The 17,707-nt window shown below is 34.4% G+C and overlaps 1 protein-coding gene across 1 annotated transcript; it reads left to right on the top strand.

Moving 5' to 3' along the window:
* The first annotated feature begins 3,790 nt into the window (after window positions 1-3,790).
* Window positions 3,791-5,937, top strand: LOC108735651 (homeobox protein Hox-D3). The gene is made up of 5 exons (XM_018467706.2): window positions 3,791-3,825; window positions 4,022-4,351; window positions 4,736-4,898; window positions 5,107-5,294; window positions 5,387-5,937. The coding sequence occupies exons 2-5, from the start codon at window positions 4,103-4,105 to the stop codon at window positions 5,552-5,554; spliced, it is 768 nt and encodes a 255-aa protein (XP_018323208.1). The 5' UTR covers window positions 3,791-3,825; window positions 4,022-4,102; the 3' UTR covers window positions 5,555-5,937.
* Window positions 5,938-17,707: the final 11,770 nt, after the last annotated feature.

The following is a 17,707-nucleotide window of genomic DNA, read 5'->3' as shown; positions in this document are numbered from 1 at the left end:
CATCCCTTAAGAAAAGGAATAAAAATTACACGTTGTCTCGGTTCTTCCCGTTAGTAGTAGAAATTAATAAAAGATATAGTTTCCAGTTCTTCCCTTATAGTTCTACTAATTAGGAATGAAAGCATGTTTATTCTTATAAAACCAATAAGCGACGTTTCGCACTTATTTACTAAAATAAGTCGAAATTTTTATTGTTGGTTCTGTAAAAATAAACAACGTTTCACACCATATTAGCCATCATTCTTCGCAAGGATAATGCCTAGTTCCCTCCCATATACCTGTTTTTAATTAGGGTTAAAATTTGCGGTACGTCGAATTCCTTCCCAATTATACATCAATTGCCTCCCAACGGCGGCGGAAGACCTTGAGTGCTAAATGTCACTATAAAGTCATAAAGAGTTGTTTAAATAATACAGCCTCACATCACATATTAATCTTAATATTATTAATATATTATAGACACCAGAAAAACAATAATAATTTTATCAAACTACCCTTCTATTGGTCAAATACTTGTTTCTACTCCTTCCGCTTTTTAATTGTAACATGTTTGCTACTTAAGTTACAATCAAAAGAATTTATTTATGCATTGGCTGTAGGTACAGTGTTTTCATGTATTTGTTTGTAACTGGTGAAAATCAAAATGAGTGCAGTTAGTTAAGTGAAAAAGGAAAGCCGTTAGTAGTTATTGACAATTATAAGTTTAGTTTTCAAAAGAACCTGTCCCAGGGTCTTAAACGGTGGCTGTGTGTTCAAAAAGAGTGCAAAGCACATGTTAAAATGGACGGTGCAATTGTAATTCAACTAGAAAATGACCACAACCATGAAAATTTGCCAGAAGCCACAAAAAATCGGTAAGTAGTCGTTATTAATAACTTAATTATCGGAGCTGATATGAACGGGAGGGAACTCGGCTAGTACCCGGGAGGGAGTTCGACTATCTATATTTTAAGCAAAACTACCTGCAGAAGAGAGTTCGACATCACCGCTCCGCAATACTAAAAGACTCTTTTCTGTTCTTTTAGTTAATCTAAACTAAAAGTAATGTTCTTCCTATTGTTATTTAGTAAATACCAATTGAGTCAAAATAGTTACTTCCTGTAAATGCAAATGAATTTATTTAAATTAATCGATGCGAAAGGTACGTTTTGCTGGAAAAACCCCCCCTGTAGTGGATGGCAACAAAAAAGGCTAAACTTTCCGTTCCTGAAAAGGATCCACTACAAATGCATCAGAAAATAAATTTTTATTGATTTACATTCCTTGTTATGGTGGAATTTTTTATAGGAAAGGTACCTATTTAATAAAACATTGGGAGGTGACTAAATTGGGCACCCAAAAACAGACAGTTTCTGAAAATACCCAGCAAAAGAAGATCAAGAGGATTAGCCAACCGATACATTGTAAGATGGTAGGTACATGCGTACATACCTATAGCAAATAGCTGAATTTTGGCCACCAAAAAGTGAAGCAAGCTAATAATTTCAAATACTAAAAATGTAAAGATTATATATCAAAATTAAAGTTGCTTCAAATACTTCAACTCATAAATCATAATCGTTTCGTTTGGTCTTCCGTATTTCGTCTTGATCTTGCAGATTCGGTTTCGGTTTTAGTCATAGTCTTGTTCGTTATCTCTTGGCCTTGATTTTGCTAGCATAAAGACAGTCTTGATCTTCGTTTTGGTCTTACATTTTCGAAAGACCAAGACTGCAAACCCAAAACCAATTTTCTTCTACACTATAAAATATTGAATTGACAAAGTTACATAAGTACAATAATACCATAATATTACTGTGACATATATATAATGAATTGGTTTTTTTATAATGTTTGAGATGATTAGTAAAAAGTTTTTAGTCCAATACATTCTTGAATTTTAGTTTTTATGATACCATCTAAGTAATTTTACAATTTTCTTCTAAAACTGCAGTCGTTATGTTTTTCAAATGTACCTAATATTTACTATATTCAAAAATGCCCAGAAAAAGTTGTCAATTCTTGTGTAAAGTCATTGGTTTTTTTCTTTTTTGTACCAATTAGTACCTAGGTACTGTAGTTAACGTTGCTTTCCTGTTCCATTTTTTAATAGAAGTAATTAAGGTTTGCTTCTTTAAAATTATGGTGAAGGCGCCGGGGATAATTTTAAATAAATTATAGTCCTTGTGGCTTCAAAATTAGAAACGGCAGCTATAGTAATTAGATTCATTTGCGGTAAATACACGTCATTTTGTTTGAAAGTATTTTCCATGAAAATGTGTTTAGGTAATCTTCATATTACAATAATACTAAAATGACAAAGCAAATTCAATTTACAAAGGACAGGACGATAAGTGTAGTGAATCGGCCCCAGAGGGATATCTGGATTATTTTTTGAGGGTATATTAGTACTAATGAGATACGTAAATTATAGTCCTTGTGGCTTCAAAATTAGAAACGGCAGCTATAGTAATTAGATTCATTTGCGGTAAATACACGTCATTTTGTTTGAAAAAACCCTCAAACAGTATAAGAATCTTTAAGTATTTTCCATGAAAATGTGTTTAGGTAATCTTCATATTACAATAATACTAAAATGACAAAGCAAATTCAATTTACAAAGGACAGGACGATAAGTGTAGTGAATCGGCCCCAGAGGGATATCTGGATTATTTTTTGAGGGTATATTAGTACTAATGAGATACGTTAATCCTGAAAATTTTAAACCTCTATCTATTTTGGTCAAACGAAAAATCAGAATTTTTTTTTCTCAAAAAAGCTCTAAAATCGTTATATAGATCTTTTTTATATAAAAATCGATTTATTTCAATGTTTATACCTTGAAANATAATTTTCTATTTATCACATGGACGATATTTGTCTAAAATCTTTAGACCAACTGCAATATTAAACTTATTATTTAATAAAGACAATATTATTACCGTTATTGACGAAGATAGCGACGAAGAATAGCCAGTCGAATAATTAGACAAAGACAAAAAGCAGTTTTATTATATTTTTTTATTTTATTTATTATACGTATATTCGAGTATAGCCGTTGTATACCTCTATACCGTCTATAAATTTCCTTCAAATTGGTTTTTGAGGAAAAAATATTTTCTGATTTTTCGTTTTTTTGGATTTATTCAAAAACCGAAATAGATGGAGGTCTAAAATTTTCAGGATTAACGTATCTCATTAGTACCAATATACCTTCTAAAAATAATCCAAATCTACCTCTGGGGCCTTATCGTCCTATGACCCTTAAACAAAAATTGTCACTTTTGTACAAGAATTTTATATTTTCGATAACATACTGTTGAAATTTACCAAATTGGGACAAAAACAGCTTGTTTGATGTCATATCCATCCCATTATGTTAAAAATACCTTAAAGGACAATTAAAATCTCTACATCAGAGTTCAGGACATGTTTAGATGTTAGAGAGAATAATTTTCGATTCGGTGGCCAAGGTAGGAAAATTGCGGGGTCATTAAGGTTACACGCTGATATAGACGAGGGTGGTCCCATTGAGTCGGGATCCTCCCCGTGGAGGGGTAAACGCGAACCCGGATCCCTACCCCAAAAGCCCTTTGCCTCCTGGTCCATGACAGTAAGTTGTTACATGTCTAACAGCTCTAACGAGCTAATCAGTTGGTTATTTTTGCGGCACATGAACTATCACACGGTACATTATCTTGATTAGTGTTTGTGCAATCTTATCCTGAAGAATACCACCTACGACCGCACATTATATAATCCTTTTGATTATCCTCCAACATGGAAAAAAATCCTTCCAAATATAATTCAAACGATTTAAAACAAGACAATTCATTGTAATTAAAGGTATTGTTTTTTTTTACGTATTATTGTGAGGTTTTCATCAGATTGTTTGTGAAAAGAAAATATTAATGTAAGGGAAGTCAAATCTATTATCCGAATTTTTTTTAATCACAATGAACCCTTAATTTCTTCATTCATTAAATTCCTATCTACAATATAAGTTATTTAGATAAATCGTAACGAAAAATGACTTTTTTAGTATTTAGTGTTTTCGTATTTTGAACAGAATGTGAAAATTCTGAAGAAAATCCTCTGTTAACTTGTGTCTTCCGCATCCAAAATGCTACACCATTATAATTATTCGACTCCCCTATCCCAATTTTTGGGATTCCATCAACAAGAAGACAATTTATCCAGTGATCTATCAGTAACTACTATATACGACGACAATATTAGTCCGCGTAGCAAATCAAAATCTCCGGAATCGTCCAGTAATAAATCATTCACGATCGAGGCAATATTGGGACTCAACAACCGGAAAAGGTACGACGAAGAGGAAGTTAGACAACCGACGGATCTCAGTGCTGTGGTAAGATGGTTTACTATTTTTTCTTAGAATAGAATATTAAACCAAACCATTAACTGATTAAACATTTGCTGAACTATTTCGTACTTTCCATTCTTGACGATTTTTAATTCTCATTAACTTCCTTAATCTTTGTAAGATAAGCGATAGAACGAACAAAAAGCAATGTCGTTACTTAATTTCTAAGGCAGGTGATTGGATTAGGTCGATTGACGACTTAGACAAATAAATTTTATTTTTACAACAGATAATAAATTAAAATCAGCTTATCATAATCAATATCATTAAAAATAAAGAGTTAATCCTTCAACCAAAATCATTACAATTTGACAAAGTTTTTCGTTATCATTGAGTCGTTTCGTTCCTGTAAATAATTCTTGAATTTAGGTAAACTTGAGTGTTCATTCCGGAAACGTCGAAAGAAACGTGGTATCGGGTTGTAACCGTATCCAAATACCATTCCGTCATGGTGTTAGTTCTTCTACGGTCGAAATGGCCCATTATCCAGGATCAAGTTGTCTACAGAAACGGACGAATACGACCGCCACGGGTAACTCATACTTTATTTATTACTCAGTTACTTAATGAATTACTTGAATTACACTGATTCTATTCAAAGGAATCCAGTTTATTTACTGAACAAGTTATTTAACTCCAATACAATCTTTAACGTCTAATAACAACAGATTCACGAAACCGTGAAACGAAATCTAATATTACAAATTATGTACTTGCTTAAGTTAAATTGTTTGTTACAGTTGCAAATTTCAAACATCTGCAGCCCGTGCTCTCGCAAAACAAGAAAAATTGTAAAAGCAAAAGAGTTAGGACGATTTTTACCCCTGAACAACTGGAAAGATTAGAAGCCGAATTCGAGAGACAGCAGTACATGGTTGGACCTGAAAGACTATATTTGGCACACACGTTACAACTCACGGAAGCCCAGGTAAAAGTTTCTTAAGTTATCATAAAAAAATTTTAAAGTCTAGCGCTATTACTGTAACGTGTTTTAAATGGAACATTCTGTTTGTATTCCAGGTGAAAGTGTGGTTTCAGAATCGTCGTATAAAATGGCGCAAGCACCATCTGGAGTTGACCCATCAGAGGCTTGCAGCGCTCAAACAGCAACAGCAACTCCTTTTGAGTGAACAGCAACAACAAATTGACACAAACGACACAAACAGTTCAAGTGTCGACAACACATAAATGAAACATTAGAAGTAATAACCGACTGGTTTTTTGCCAATAGATTAATTTTCGACACACATGTTGTTACGGCTGTGACTTAATTCATGATCGAAAATGGGCGTTACGTTAGAAAGCACCAAAACTGGGAAAATTTTGTAATAAAAAGTCCCAAAAGAAAACAGTAACTACAATAAAGAACTACCAAAATGTTTAATAGGTAATTTAATACCCAAAAGCTGCACCATAATTCTTTACATGTTTACCCGAAATATGGTCTACAAAAATCGTCTACTAATTAAAAAAATTACGTGTCATACAATGTAAATAAATACTGTAAATAATTTAGTGGTTAAGTATCTTATTTTAGTGCAATCACAAAACGAGCTGATTTGTGGTATGATTTGTAGAAATGTCTGAATGTATTGTAAATTAATTGATATTCAAAAGTAAATATTTGCACAACGATGAAGAGTTGTTTTATTTGAAAATTATCCCAGATCATCAATAAAATCTGTACCTGAAAATTCCAATAAATTAAGATACCATAATTAAAATAAATAAAGGTCTAATGATACAAAAAGCGCAAATTTCCTATTTAATTCAAGACAGGGTAGTATTCACTTCTTATCTTAAGGATGAATAAGAAAGCGGATCTTCGTCAATACTTTATAAATTAAATTTTTAAATTTTTGAATTGAAAAGTTAATAAAATAGAAAATTGTAGAGATGGGTATAGGAAAAAGGTATATGGGGCATGATTTTCCCAGGTAATTAGAAAAAGGCGAAAATCATGAGCTTGCGTGGGCAAGGTCGCTATCCCCTGAAGTAGGCTCCTTTTTAACATAGAAAAGGTATTGCCTACCCGCTACCCGTTTTTAACAAAAACCGCGCAGTTAATCTATACAAACTTGGTATAAAGTAGTTAGAAATAATTGGTTATTGAAATTATTTAATTTAATATAGGTAATACTTAATAATAAAAGGGAAGAAAAAGTAGGGGTAATAAAAGGGAAGAAAAAGTAGGGAAAGAGCGAATATAAAGATAGGAGACGAAAGGTTAAAACTAGAACATCCCATATCCTTAACTATTTACGAACAGTAGTCTAATCTAGGTCTACCTCTACTCCTTCTAACTCCTGTTTCTGCCTCTAATATGTCTCTGACTAGACCTTCATACCTGAGACCTATCTCCCCTATTTCTTATTTACTTCCTATGTTCTCCTATTCTTTCCAATACATTTTCATTTCTAACGTTCTCTATTCTTCGTCTTAACAAACTGGGCGACCGGACGATTACCCGGGGCGGCCAAACCGGGTACGAATTTACTTTTTTGGTTTTGTATTTACTTCTATGCTCGCGAACGGTTAATTTAGAAATTCGAAAAAGGTTGTTAAAGGTGGATGTTTGGAGCACGGCGTTGCACGGGTGCGAAACATTGACGGTAGGAGTAGCGAAAAAGAAAAGGTCAGAAGCGTTCGAAATGTGGTGTTACATGCAAATGTAATTAATATCTGCAAACAAAACATGTGTCTTACCAAAAAACAAAATACATTTCTGCAAAAGTAGAAATTAAATCGTTATAAGGTAATGTAATTGCCACCCCATTTTCTATTGAAATTAAGGCCAATCCGCTGAGTCTATTTTGATCCATACTTGATCTTAAATAATTTTCTATAATTTTTAGTTTGGGGGAAGACACGGGTAGGATCAGTAATATTCTTAAAGCTATCATAGCATCAGGGTATATTCGGGTGGCTTTACTGTAGGGGCTAATCTTTGGACTACGAAAATATTGTCTCATTTAAAATTATTTTTCGGGGATTTTTTTCAAAGGGGAAATTTTTCCCTAGTATAACCATTATAGCATCCAGGGTTACCTAGATTTGCTGGTCGGTGAACTGCATGTTCACAAATACGAAAATAATAAATAATCCAGACAATCAGACAGTGAAGGTCGTTTCTTAGAAGAATGTCGAAGGTATAGCGAAGTAAAAAGCGATAGTTTGGAATACTTTTGCTTGTATACTACTTAAACAAATTAAACTTATCCGACGGAAATGTATATATACATATGCCATATATAAATACCGACCCTAGCACCCCATTTTGGTTCACATGACTTACAATTCGGCTTTCGGGTCTATTTTATTAATGAAGATTTGACAAAGAACGAGGGGGTGAACAATAAGATGAAAAAGGAGTAAGATGTTGTTCAATTAAACTTTATAACAATTTTTTTCATCATCATCATCATAAGGTCATCAGTCCTAAGATTGGTTGGACACGTACCTCCACTCTTTCCTATCCTGAGCTAATCTTCGCATTTCCCTAAAACTAGAACAGCCCACATCCTTAACTATTTGCGACGAGTAATCTAATCTAGGTCTACCTCTACCCCTCCTAACTCCTGTTTCTGCCTCTAATATGTCTCTGACTAGACCTTCATGCCTGAGAAGGTGTCCTACCAACCTATCTCGCCTATTTTTTATTGACTTCCATAGAGTCCTCTGTTCTCCTATTCTTTCCAATACCTCTTCATTTCTAACCTTTTCTACCCACGATATCCTCATCATCCGCCTATAACACCACATTTCGAACGCTTCTAACCTTTTCTTTTCCGCCGCTCCCACTGTCCATGTTTCGCACCCGTACAACGCCGTGCTCCAAACATACACCTTTAACAACATTTTTCATTTAATTTCTAAATTAACCGTTCGCGAGCATAGAAGTAAATACAAAACCAAAAAAGTAAATTCGTACCCGGTTTGGCCGCCCCGGGTAATCGTCCGGTCGCCCAGGTTGTTAAGACGATGGATAGAGAACGTTAGAAATGAAAATGTATTGGAAAGAATAGGAGAACATAGGAAGTAAATAAGAAATAGGCGAGATAGGTCTCAGGTATGAAGGTCTAGTCAGAGACATATTAGAGGCAGAAACAGGAGTTAGAAGGAGTGGAGGTAGACCTAGATTAGACTGTTCGTAAATAGTTAAGGATATGGGATGTTCTAGTTTTACGGAAATACGAAGATTAGCTCAGGGCAGGAAAAAGTGTAGATGCGTGTCCAAACAAACTTAGGACTGACGACCTTATGATGATGATGAATAAAATACTTAAAGGAGCTGGGAAGAAAATAAAAAAGCATATTAAAAATATTTATCTTAATTTAATCATTGTAAAAATGTTGCCCTCTTTTCTGTTTCGAGTCTGCTGGTGGTATTATGTAGATTAAGGAACTTTAGTGAACAATTAAAACATCAACGACTTCCGGGGAATCAATTAAATTACCCTCTATATACATAGGTACGAGGAAGGGTTGAAAGCAAATTTTGCAAACCGCCCGTTTTAGAACATTTTACAGCTAATTTAACGGCATCATCTAACAAGTTTATTGTTAATTTACTCGTAATATCTTATCTTTCTGAACAAGGAACGAAATTAATTACTTAAGTTCTGATAACTTCATAGAACGGAGAGACGCCTCCGGAATCGAATCTTTTAAGAGACGAGGAAGACAACTAACAAACGAAAGACGAAAATTATTATTATTAAAGTTTTTAGTTACAATCATAGCCATGCATTGAATTTTTAAATTTAAAATAATCACATGCAAATGAATAATGTATAATATACTGATGGTATATCAGTTTTTAATAATAGGTTTTCTTTTAATACTGTTAGTGCTTAAATACTAATGCTGAAAGTGTTTTTGAATAAACAAAATAAATCATCCCTAATAAAAACATTTATTATTAACAAATACTATAATAATGAATTAAAAAGTTACATAATATTTAGAAAGCCTATCACTCACTATATCATCATCATCATAGGGTCGTCAGTCCTAAGACTGGTTGGACACGTACCTCCACTCTTTCCTATCCTGACCTAAACTTCGCATTTCCCTAAAACTAGAACAACCCACATCCTTAACTATTTGTGAACAGTAATGTAACCTAGGTCTACCTCTACCCCTCCTAACTCCTGTTTCTGCCTCTAATATGTCTCTGACTAGACCTTCATGCCTGAGAAGGTTTCCTACTAACCTATCTCGCCTATTTTTTATTGACATCCATAGAGTCATCTGTTTTATTCTTTCTAATACCTCTTCATTTCTAACCTTTTATACCCTCGTTATCCTCATCATTCGCCTATTACACCATATTTCGAAGGCTTCTAACCTTTTCTTTTCCGCCGCGCCCACTGTCCATGTTTCACACCCGTACAACGCCGCGCTCCAAACATACACCTTTAGCAACCTTTCTCAAATTTCTATATACTTACATTTAAATTTGTGTGGGTACGTTTCTTCATAATCTGTACGTTGTACATAGGACAAACGGATAGATTCGTACATTAAAGAAGACTTAACATACATTTTAACTAGATACATAGAAAAAATGAAGTAAAAAATTATGAATTCTTTAAAGTTCTAATTATTTAGTGTTCGTTAATAGATACAATGAATTAAATAATCATCTTTACAATTACAATCAAGCGAAATGTCTCCTTTATTGGATTGGAAACATCTTTCTCTCCTCTGGTTGCTATTAGTAAGTACATAATATATGTATATCATTCAAAATAATTAAACATATTTACCTATCTTCTGCCTAAAAGATTTATCATTTGAAGAAACAATTGTAGTGAAAGTATGACTTTTCTGAATCTGATTGTGTTCTTTGTTTAGTATTGAATTTCATGAAAATTGGTCCAATATTTGTTGACTACACTTTATTAATGTGAACAAATGTTTTTTGTTGTTGTTATTTACTTTCACAGTTCATTTTTTTTAAACGTATTATTATTAGCAAGTAATGTGGTAGCAATTTAACGATAATTTTCTTTCTTGTGTTGTTCAAATATTATGAGTGTAATGCCAGCATTTTATAAGCCGAAAATAAGGGAAGGTAGGTATGCTGCACGACTTGAATGCTGTTTCAAATAAAGCAACATAAATTAGCTGCCCTGGAAGAGAATAAAGAGAGGAGACATCTGTAATTTAGCCAAAGGGACGCAGGGCCTGGAATGCGCAGGGGTCCGGTTTGACTTTTAATAAAACCTTTGAGAATTACTCTTCCGTTTTATTATGAAACTTCTTACAACGTAGTTCCGCATGCTTAACGGTCATCGTTATTTTAATGCAACGGAATTAAAATACTGCCTACCAAAAAATACAAATACTGCTATAGAAAAAAAGAGGACAGACGGACACACGAGTGATCCCATAAGGGTTCCATTTTGCATTCGAACGTGCGAAACCCTAACGCGAGAACCAACTTGAAAAAAAATGTTCTTTCATACATTCAAACTGCAAATGTAAATTCTTACGCAAAATGTTTTAAAGATTTAACACGTTATTTTCAGACCATATTATTTTTCCTGTAATCTATAAGTAAAAAACTATTTCTGTATTTTTTTCGTAATTTTAGGTTCAGTAGCTTCGGAGATAAGGGGGGAGAACGATCAATTTTCATCTATTTTGTTAACTAAATAAAAAATATATTTGAGGCCAGGGGCGCAACAATGGTACAGTTTGATTTGGTGCTCCCATCATAAGACACACGAGTGAACCTTTAAGGGTTCCGTTTTAGATTCGGACGTACGGAACCCTAAAAAGAAAATACTAATTATGGTTTCTTCCTCTGGTTCAATACAATCCATCAAAATAAACAAAATTAGAAAGAAAAGCTGTACGAAGTTCAATGTAAACAATTTATCAAATTATTTTGACAATAATTGTAACAGAACTGTTTACTTATTAATTGTTTAACTAACTGAAGTATAATTGGTTGCATTAAAAATGTTGGAGTTAAGGAAGTTTGACTGATTTTACAAAATTGACACGGTTTTCTTGTAATCCCTATGATCTCTCGTCAGATTAATACGTTATTAATTTGGTTGTACTAGATGTTTGTCAAAGAACAAACGTATATATCCACAATCATCCATATTAACCACTTTGGTCTACAATATCAGAAATTATTATGCTTATGTATGTATGTGTAACTGTTCGAGAAATGCCGCAATTCCACTTCCAGATGCACTTTGACCCTGATAATTGATCAAGTACCCGTTGGGCAGATCAACATTTGTACTTAAACGAATAACAATCCTAAAATTAGAAACTTAAGCTGCAATTACATAAACCAAAAAGCATTATCAGACAAACCAAACCACAAATTACAATTTGTTGTCCACTGATGCCTATACACTTTAATTTTTTTAACAGCTGAGGGATATGTTATGTGACAGTGAATCAAGAAGGAAAAGAAAACAATGTTCTCTGTCATATTGAGTTTCCGTACACGAGTACAACTAATTGTTAGTGAACTCAAATCAATTTCCACAAGAACTCTCCGAATAGGTTCCTTTCCCATAAGCGCAAAAAATATGTTTATTTACGACACCACATTACAAAACCTTAAAATTATCAGTGTTTCTCTACTATATTATGCATGTATTATATATATAAAACTTCCTCTTGGATTACCCTATCTATTAAAAAAAAACGCATTAAAATCCGTTGCGTAGTTTTAAAGGTATAAGCACACATAGGGACAGACAGCGGGGGAAATGCGTTGCATGATTTCGTTACATAGCAACTTGCATGAGACGAACTCACTCTACCGTGCGTAAAGAAGTTTCACTTCAAACAAAAATACAACGTGTAATTATACAACACGCTACTGAAGTGAAACTTCTTCAAACACACAAACATACTGTAGGATCACATACACAAACACACAAATACATTCATACATTTTGTTAGGGCTACACTATACATGCCGGAATTGCCTGTAACGAACGTTGCATTGAAGCACGCGCACGGCTCAAGGAATCCCCACTACGAACTCGACTACGTGGCCGGGTAGAGGGGGGACATCCGTTGCATGATTTCGTTACATAGCAACTCGCATGAAACGAACTTACCCTAGCGTGCGTAAAGAAGTTTCACTTCCAAAAATACAATTCCCGAAGGATAAAAAAATTAGTTTTATGTGGTGGTTAATGAATCTTGACACGTATTTAGATCACAGAAAGAAGAAAACAGAAAAATACAACCCCCAAAAGATAGAAAAATTAGTTTAGGTGGTTGATGATTTTTGATACGAATTTAAATCACCAACGCCTACAAAGCCGTAGGTAAAACCTATCATGAAACTTTGTACATATATTGTGAAGGATACAGAAAAGGGCATAGGGTACATTTTATTTAGAAAAAATCACTAACCAAACCGACCATGCAATAAGCATGTTGTGATAATAGTATTTTTTTATATTACCTGTAGTTACATAATGAGAATAATGAAAATTTACTGTGTTGGTCCTATCCTTCAATGGTAAAAGTTAATATTAATCAATCATTTCAATTCACGTATTTAATAAAAGCAATACCTTGCAGATTGTATTTGTTGATTTTATTTCGTAATAAACAACCGCAGTTAGGAATTAAACGAATTTTAGTAACGATGGAATAATCAGTGGATGAAATTGCAACCGCAAAACCGATAACAACAATAATATGGTATAAAAGGATTTTTGACAATTGAAATGTTGCATTTTTACTAATGGTCTGTAACAACAAACGCCAGGGTAGAGACAGAGAGAGAGAGTGAGAGATGGGGGACTCACACGGAACAAAAGACCTGATACCGCATTTTGCAATAATCGCAACATCAAACGAAGTAGTAAAGTGGAAATTATCGAATTAATAAAACAATATTACCGGCAAATTAGAGGGTGAGCACTCATGAATATAGCCACGTACGCACCCCACTCAACCCCCTGTACCACTAGCTAGCTCATATTTGTATTATGAATCTTGCAGATCGTTCATAAATGTCATGTTTTCAAGCCCGTTCGCACAAACGTGATGTGCTCTCGACACCGCCACACCGCCACCCCCCCAACAACCCCCTTTCGTCCTGTCCGAAAAAAAGTAATTACACATCAAACGTGCGGTGGCCCGGGCAGAAAAATGCGGTCGGAATTCATATTGTTTTCATAGCGTAACGAGCATGGCTGCACATATTGTCTGTTCACTGATATAAACTGTCATATATCAAGCGACAACAAGGGGGTAGCTTTGGCTTGGACCAAACGGCTACGACACGCGGGGTATCGACAGCATCGGTGCCCGAATCGTTCGAATAGAGTCGACCCCTACGACTTACCCCGCACGATTGACTATGTTAAATTGTACCATTCGAACACCCGCAACGGTATCGGTCAATTTTTACGCGAATTTTATCCGATACAAATAAACGAAAGCATGCAAAGTTAACTTACCTTGATGACCTTAGGGTATGTGCGGAAACCATATGGCACCGTTGGGGGGGAGGGTCCGGTAAAAGACTATTCTGAATCACATGCAGGGAGAGTTATTACTTGAGCAACGTGGTAAAGATTTCTGGTGAGTCGAAAAGGGGACGTAAAATGGACCAATTTCTGTCACCTTAATGCAATAGCTGGACTAAAAATGATCTGTGATAAACAGTTCTCAAATGGTAGAACCCTGTTCAAAGGGTGTTCCAGGATAAAACCATGTTAGGTCATGTTGGAAGAAGAAGGATCAGAATGTGGCTAAAATAGAATATTACGGTTTAAGCACCCACCTTACTTGACTAATTTTACCCTACGTTTATAATCGTAATGGTTGGAAAATACGGTGTATATATAAAGCAGAAAATAGCGCAGGGTCGAGTCGCTTTCAATAAAAAAAAGTTACTTCTGTGATCGCGAATCATTTTTTAGAAGTTCGACAAAGAAAGTTGGGAACGCGGCGCTGTAGAAGCGTTCGAAATGTGGTGAATGATGAGGATACCGTAGATAGAGAAGGTTGGGAATAACGAGCTATTAGAAAGAATAGGAGAATAGAGAACTCTAGGCAAGTCAATAAAAAATAGGCGACATAGGTAGGTAGGACACCTTCTCAGGCATAAAGATAGAAGGCAAGAAGCATATTAGAGGCAGAAGCAGGAGTTAAGCGGTAGACCTAGATTGGATTACTGTTCGCAAATTGTTAAGGATATGGGATTGGGAATATGCGAAGATTAGGTCAGAATAGGAAACAGTGAGGGTGCGTGTCCAACCAGGCTTAGGACTGACGACCTTATGTTGATGATGATGATGGTCTCTTACCTCAGCATTTTTCAATTGTCATATATTGTAAGTAACTAGTTATTATTTTCAGAATTTTACAACCCAATTTTCAAAATCTACATCTAAAAAAAAGTTTCATTCTATACCACTCTCTGTCTTCTTTTACCTTAACTTTCGTTCCAATTACGTATATTTTGCATGTCGTTTGTCTTCTATTGCCGTGTACGATTTTACATACATCCCTTCAATAGCACTATATCGAAAGGAAGTCAAGCAGGGTGTGAAGTACCCCCTCGAAATTTTTATCTGTCATTTAAAACGAAGCAATTAATGAATCTCAGGCTAATACTTTGTCCAAGTGCTGAACAGACTGCTTTAAAACACGTGCATTTCGCATTTAATGTTGTCAAATGAAAAACAATTGCTTTGACGATTCGTTTTTGACAATTTTATTAGATACTCTAAAATCCATATTTAAAATAGTAAACTATTCTAAAAAGAAGTTACCTCATAACTTGATAGCAAAATGTTACTAATTACACAGAGAAAATGAAAAACGAAAATTTACCTAAATATTTATTTATCGCACTAGCCCGTTGCTTCATAACCGAAAATAATAAAAATTACGATTTGGATCAGAATTTGTTAAAATAAAATCCCACCAAAAATCAATTTACTACGTATTTTGGTTGATATTACAAATTTAATTGTAATAATTAAAAAAACTGAACATGTCAAAACTGAGATTATTACAAGTTACTTAATAAATTCTACTATTTCTACAGTAAACTCAATCATTTCCAATCGAAAATTGTAGTTTTTCCGTTGTCATAAAAATTTGCATTCTAGAATTTTAAGTTATTCACAATTCTTTAAATAATTCAACATTTGTTAAATTTGGAATTCGGTCACGTTCTTCTGAAACATCTTCTCTTGTAATAACAAACATAAGGGTTTTTACTAGGTATTGTAAACAACTGTATATTTGTAATAAGAGATCAAATATAGGATATAAAGTAAGTGACCGATTGTTTTTTTAAAAAAAAATACAATAATCATACAAGCGAATCCATACAACACAAAAAGAGAAAAGGAGAAATCACTAGAAAGCAATATCAAAAGAAAATTTTCACGTTGACTTATCAGTTATCATACCGTTCCTTCGGGAATGGGAATATAAGCAAACAAAATTAGTATCTATTTGCAACAACATCCCTCTCGCGGAGCGTCAGGGGGCTTGTTGCGCGGGGTGCGGCAACACGACGAAGGCGGGCGAGGGAAAGTTACACGGGGCGGCGTGGTGCCGGCGTCGCTGACGTCGCGACGGCAGCGGCATACGGACCATAAAGCGTCGCTTATCTCTTTTGATTCGCGGATTAATTGAAATACTTGGCATTCCAACGCGCTCCCGCTACCCGCGACTTTAAGCAGCGGGCGCGATCGAAGGATTGGAGGAGAGATATGGGGAACCAGAGGAGGAGAAGAATTACCGGGGATGCTCCTCTCCGCAACCCCCTCGATTCTCTGCCCTACTCGATTTTGTGTCGATTATGAAAAAAATACATTCAGCGAACCCTACATAAATCGACAATCATATTCTCTTACAAATGTTTGTAATATCTTGTTTATAAAAAGACACCTAATTATAGTAATCATATCTAATAATCGTGTTGTCAGCACAGGGCAAAGTAGTATTACGTAGTTAGTATTAGCAATTTCTTATGCTGAAGTGTACGATGTGTTGCGTACCTATTTACAAACAATTCCTTTAAATATAATTTTCCAAACAATTTTTAACACAAAGAAAGTGATTAAACAAATTGTTCACAAACGTGGATTTCGACCACACGAAGCTAGCAGTTTCGAGCTCACAGTAACTGAAAGGGAGAAGAAATTAAGTAAAATTGTGCAAACAATTAATCAAAAAAAGCTTTATATTCGTATTGAAATATACTATTCTATACATTTCGGACTATCGTTACTAATTAATTAATAAAGGATATTCTTACAATTATTAATTCTAATTTGCATATTTAAACAGTTCTTCTTATCTAGAGCTAATCTTCGCGTTTCTCGAAAACTAGAGTAACCCTAACTAAATGCCAACAGTAATAACCTAATCAAATTCTTGCCCCCGTAACTCCTGTTTCTGCTTCTAATATATCTCCAACTAACCCTTCAAGTCTTAGGTGGTATTTACCATTCACAACAAACAGTTCTAAGTTTTTCTTTTTTGCTGGGCTTTCCGTCTACATTTGGCTTTACTTCGACGATTTCTTCTAGTTTTTCGTCTTCATTCACAAATTTATCAAATAGTAAGAGAAGGATAATATGATATGTACGATAGGTTTATGTTTCCATTATTGTTTCCCTTTAAATTATTTTTATTTACAATCCTTAATTTAGTCGACGTAAAATGAGTTAGTAATAAAAAAAAACATTTCTAACAGCAACTTGTTTTATTATTCTAGTGCATTACAATAAAATTATCACAAAATCCATATTATCTAATCATTATACGTATAACAATTCCAATTTATACATACCTAAGTTTTCTAATTGCATGAAAAAATAAATAAATAAAAATACATACATTACAAAACATAGGTACACTGCAGTAATAATAATCACAGAAATTTAATTATATTATTTTTTTGTAGCTGCACGCCAAACTTAAATCGTACAATTGTTTTATCAAAATTAAAAACACAACCACGTGTAAAACAAAGACAAATAAATAATCAATACGGTAACTTATGCAAATATCCAGAATTCAATTTGAGTTTGAAGTTTATATTAAGAATACAAAGTATTTTATGGGGGAATGTACGGCTTGTGCTAAAAGTAAGTAAAAAATACCCGAAAATTTTCCATCTAAAATTAATCAATAAAAAACTACGTCTTTTTATTTATCTGCGGAGTAAAATGTAAGGAGGGGTAAAGGTCTAGATGATGGCCCCCACCCCCGAAGGGGGCGGGGCGGGGGGGGTCGAAAGAGGAGGTCTCCCCCATCACTGTACCATAAAAAGTTCGTGGCGGTCTCACCCCCAAAAAAGTTATGGGGGTT

The sequence above is a fragment of the Agrilus planipennis genome, unplaced genomic scaffold (genome assembly GCF_000699045.2).
Source record: "Agrilus planipennis isolate EAB-ADULT unplaced genomic scaffold, Apla_2.0 scaffold86, whole genome shotgun sequence".
Taxonomy (NCBI): Eukaryota; Metazoa; Arthropoda; class Insecta; order Coleoptera; family Buprestidae; genus Agrilus; species Agrilus planipennis.
The sequence above is the reverse complement of the archived record's forward strand: the minus strand, read 5'-3'. Positions and strand labels throughout refer to the sequence as shown.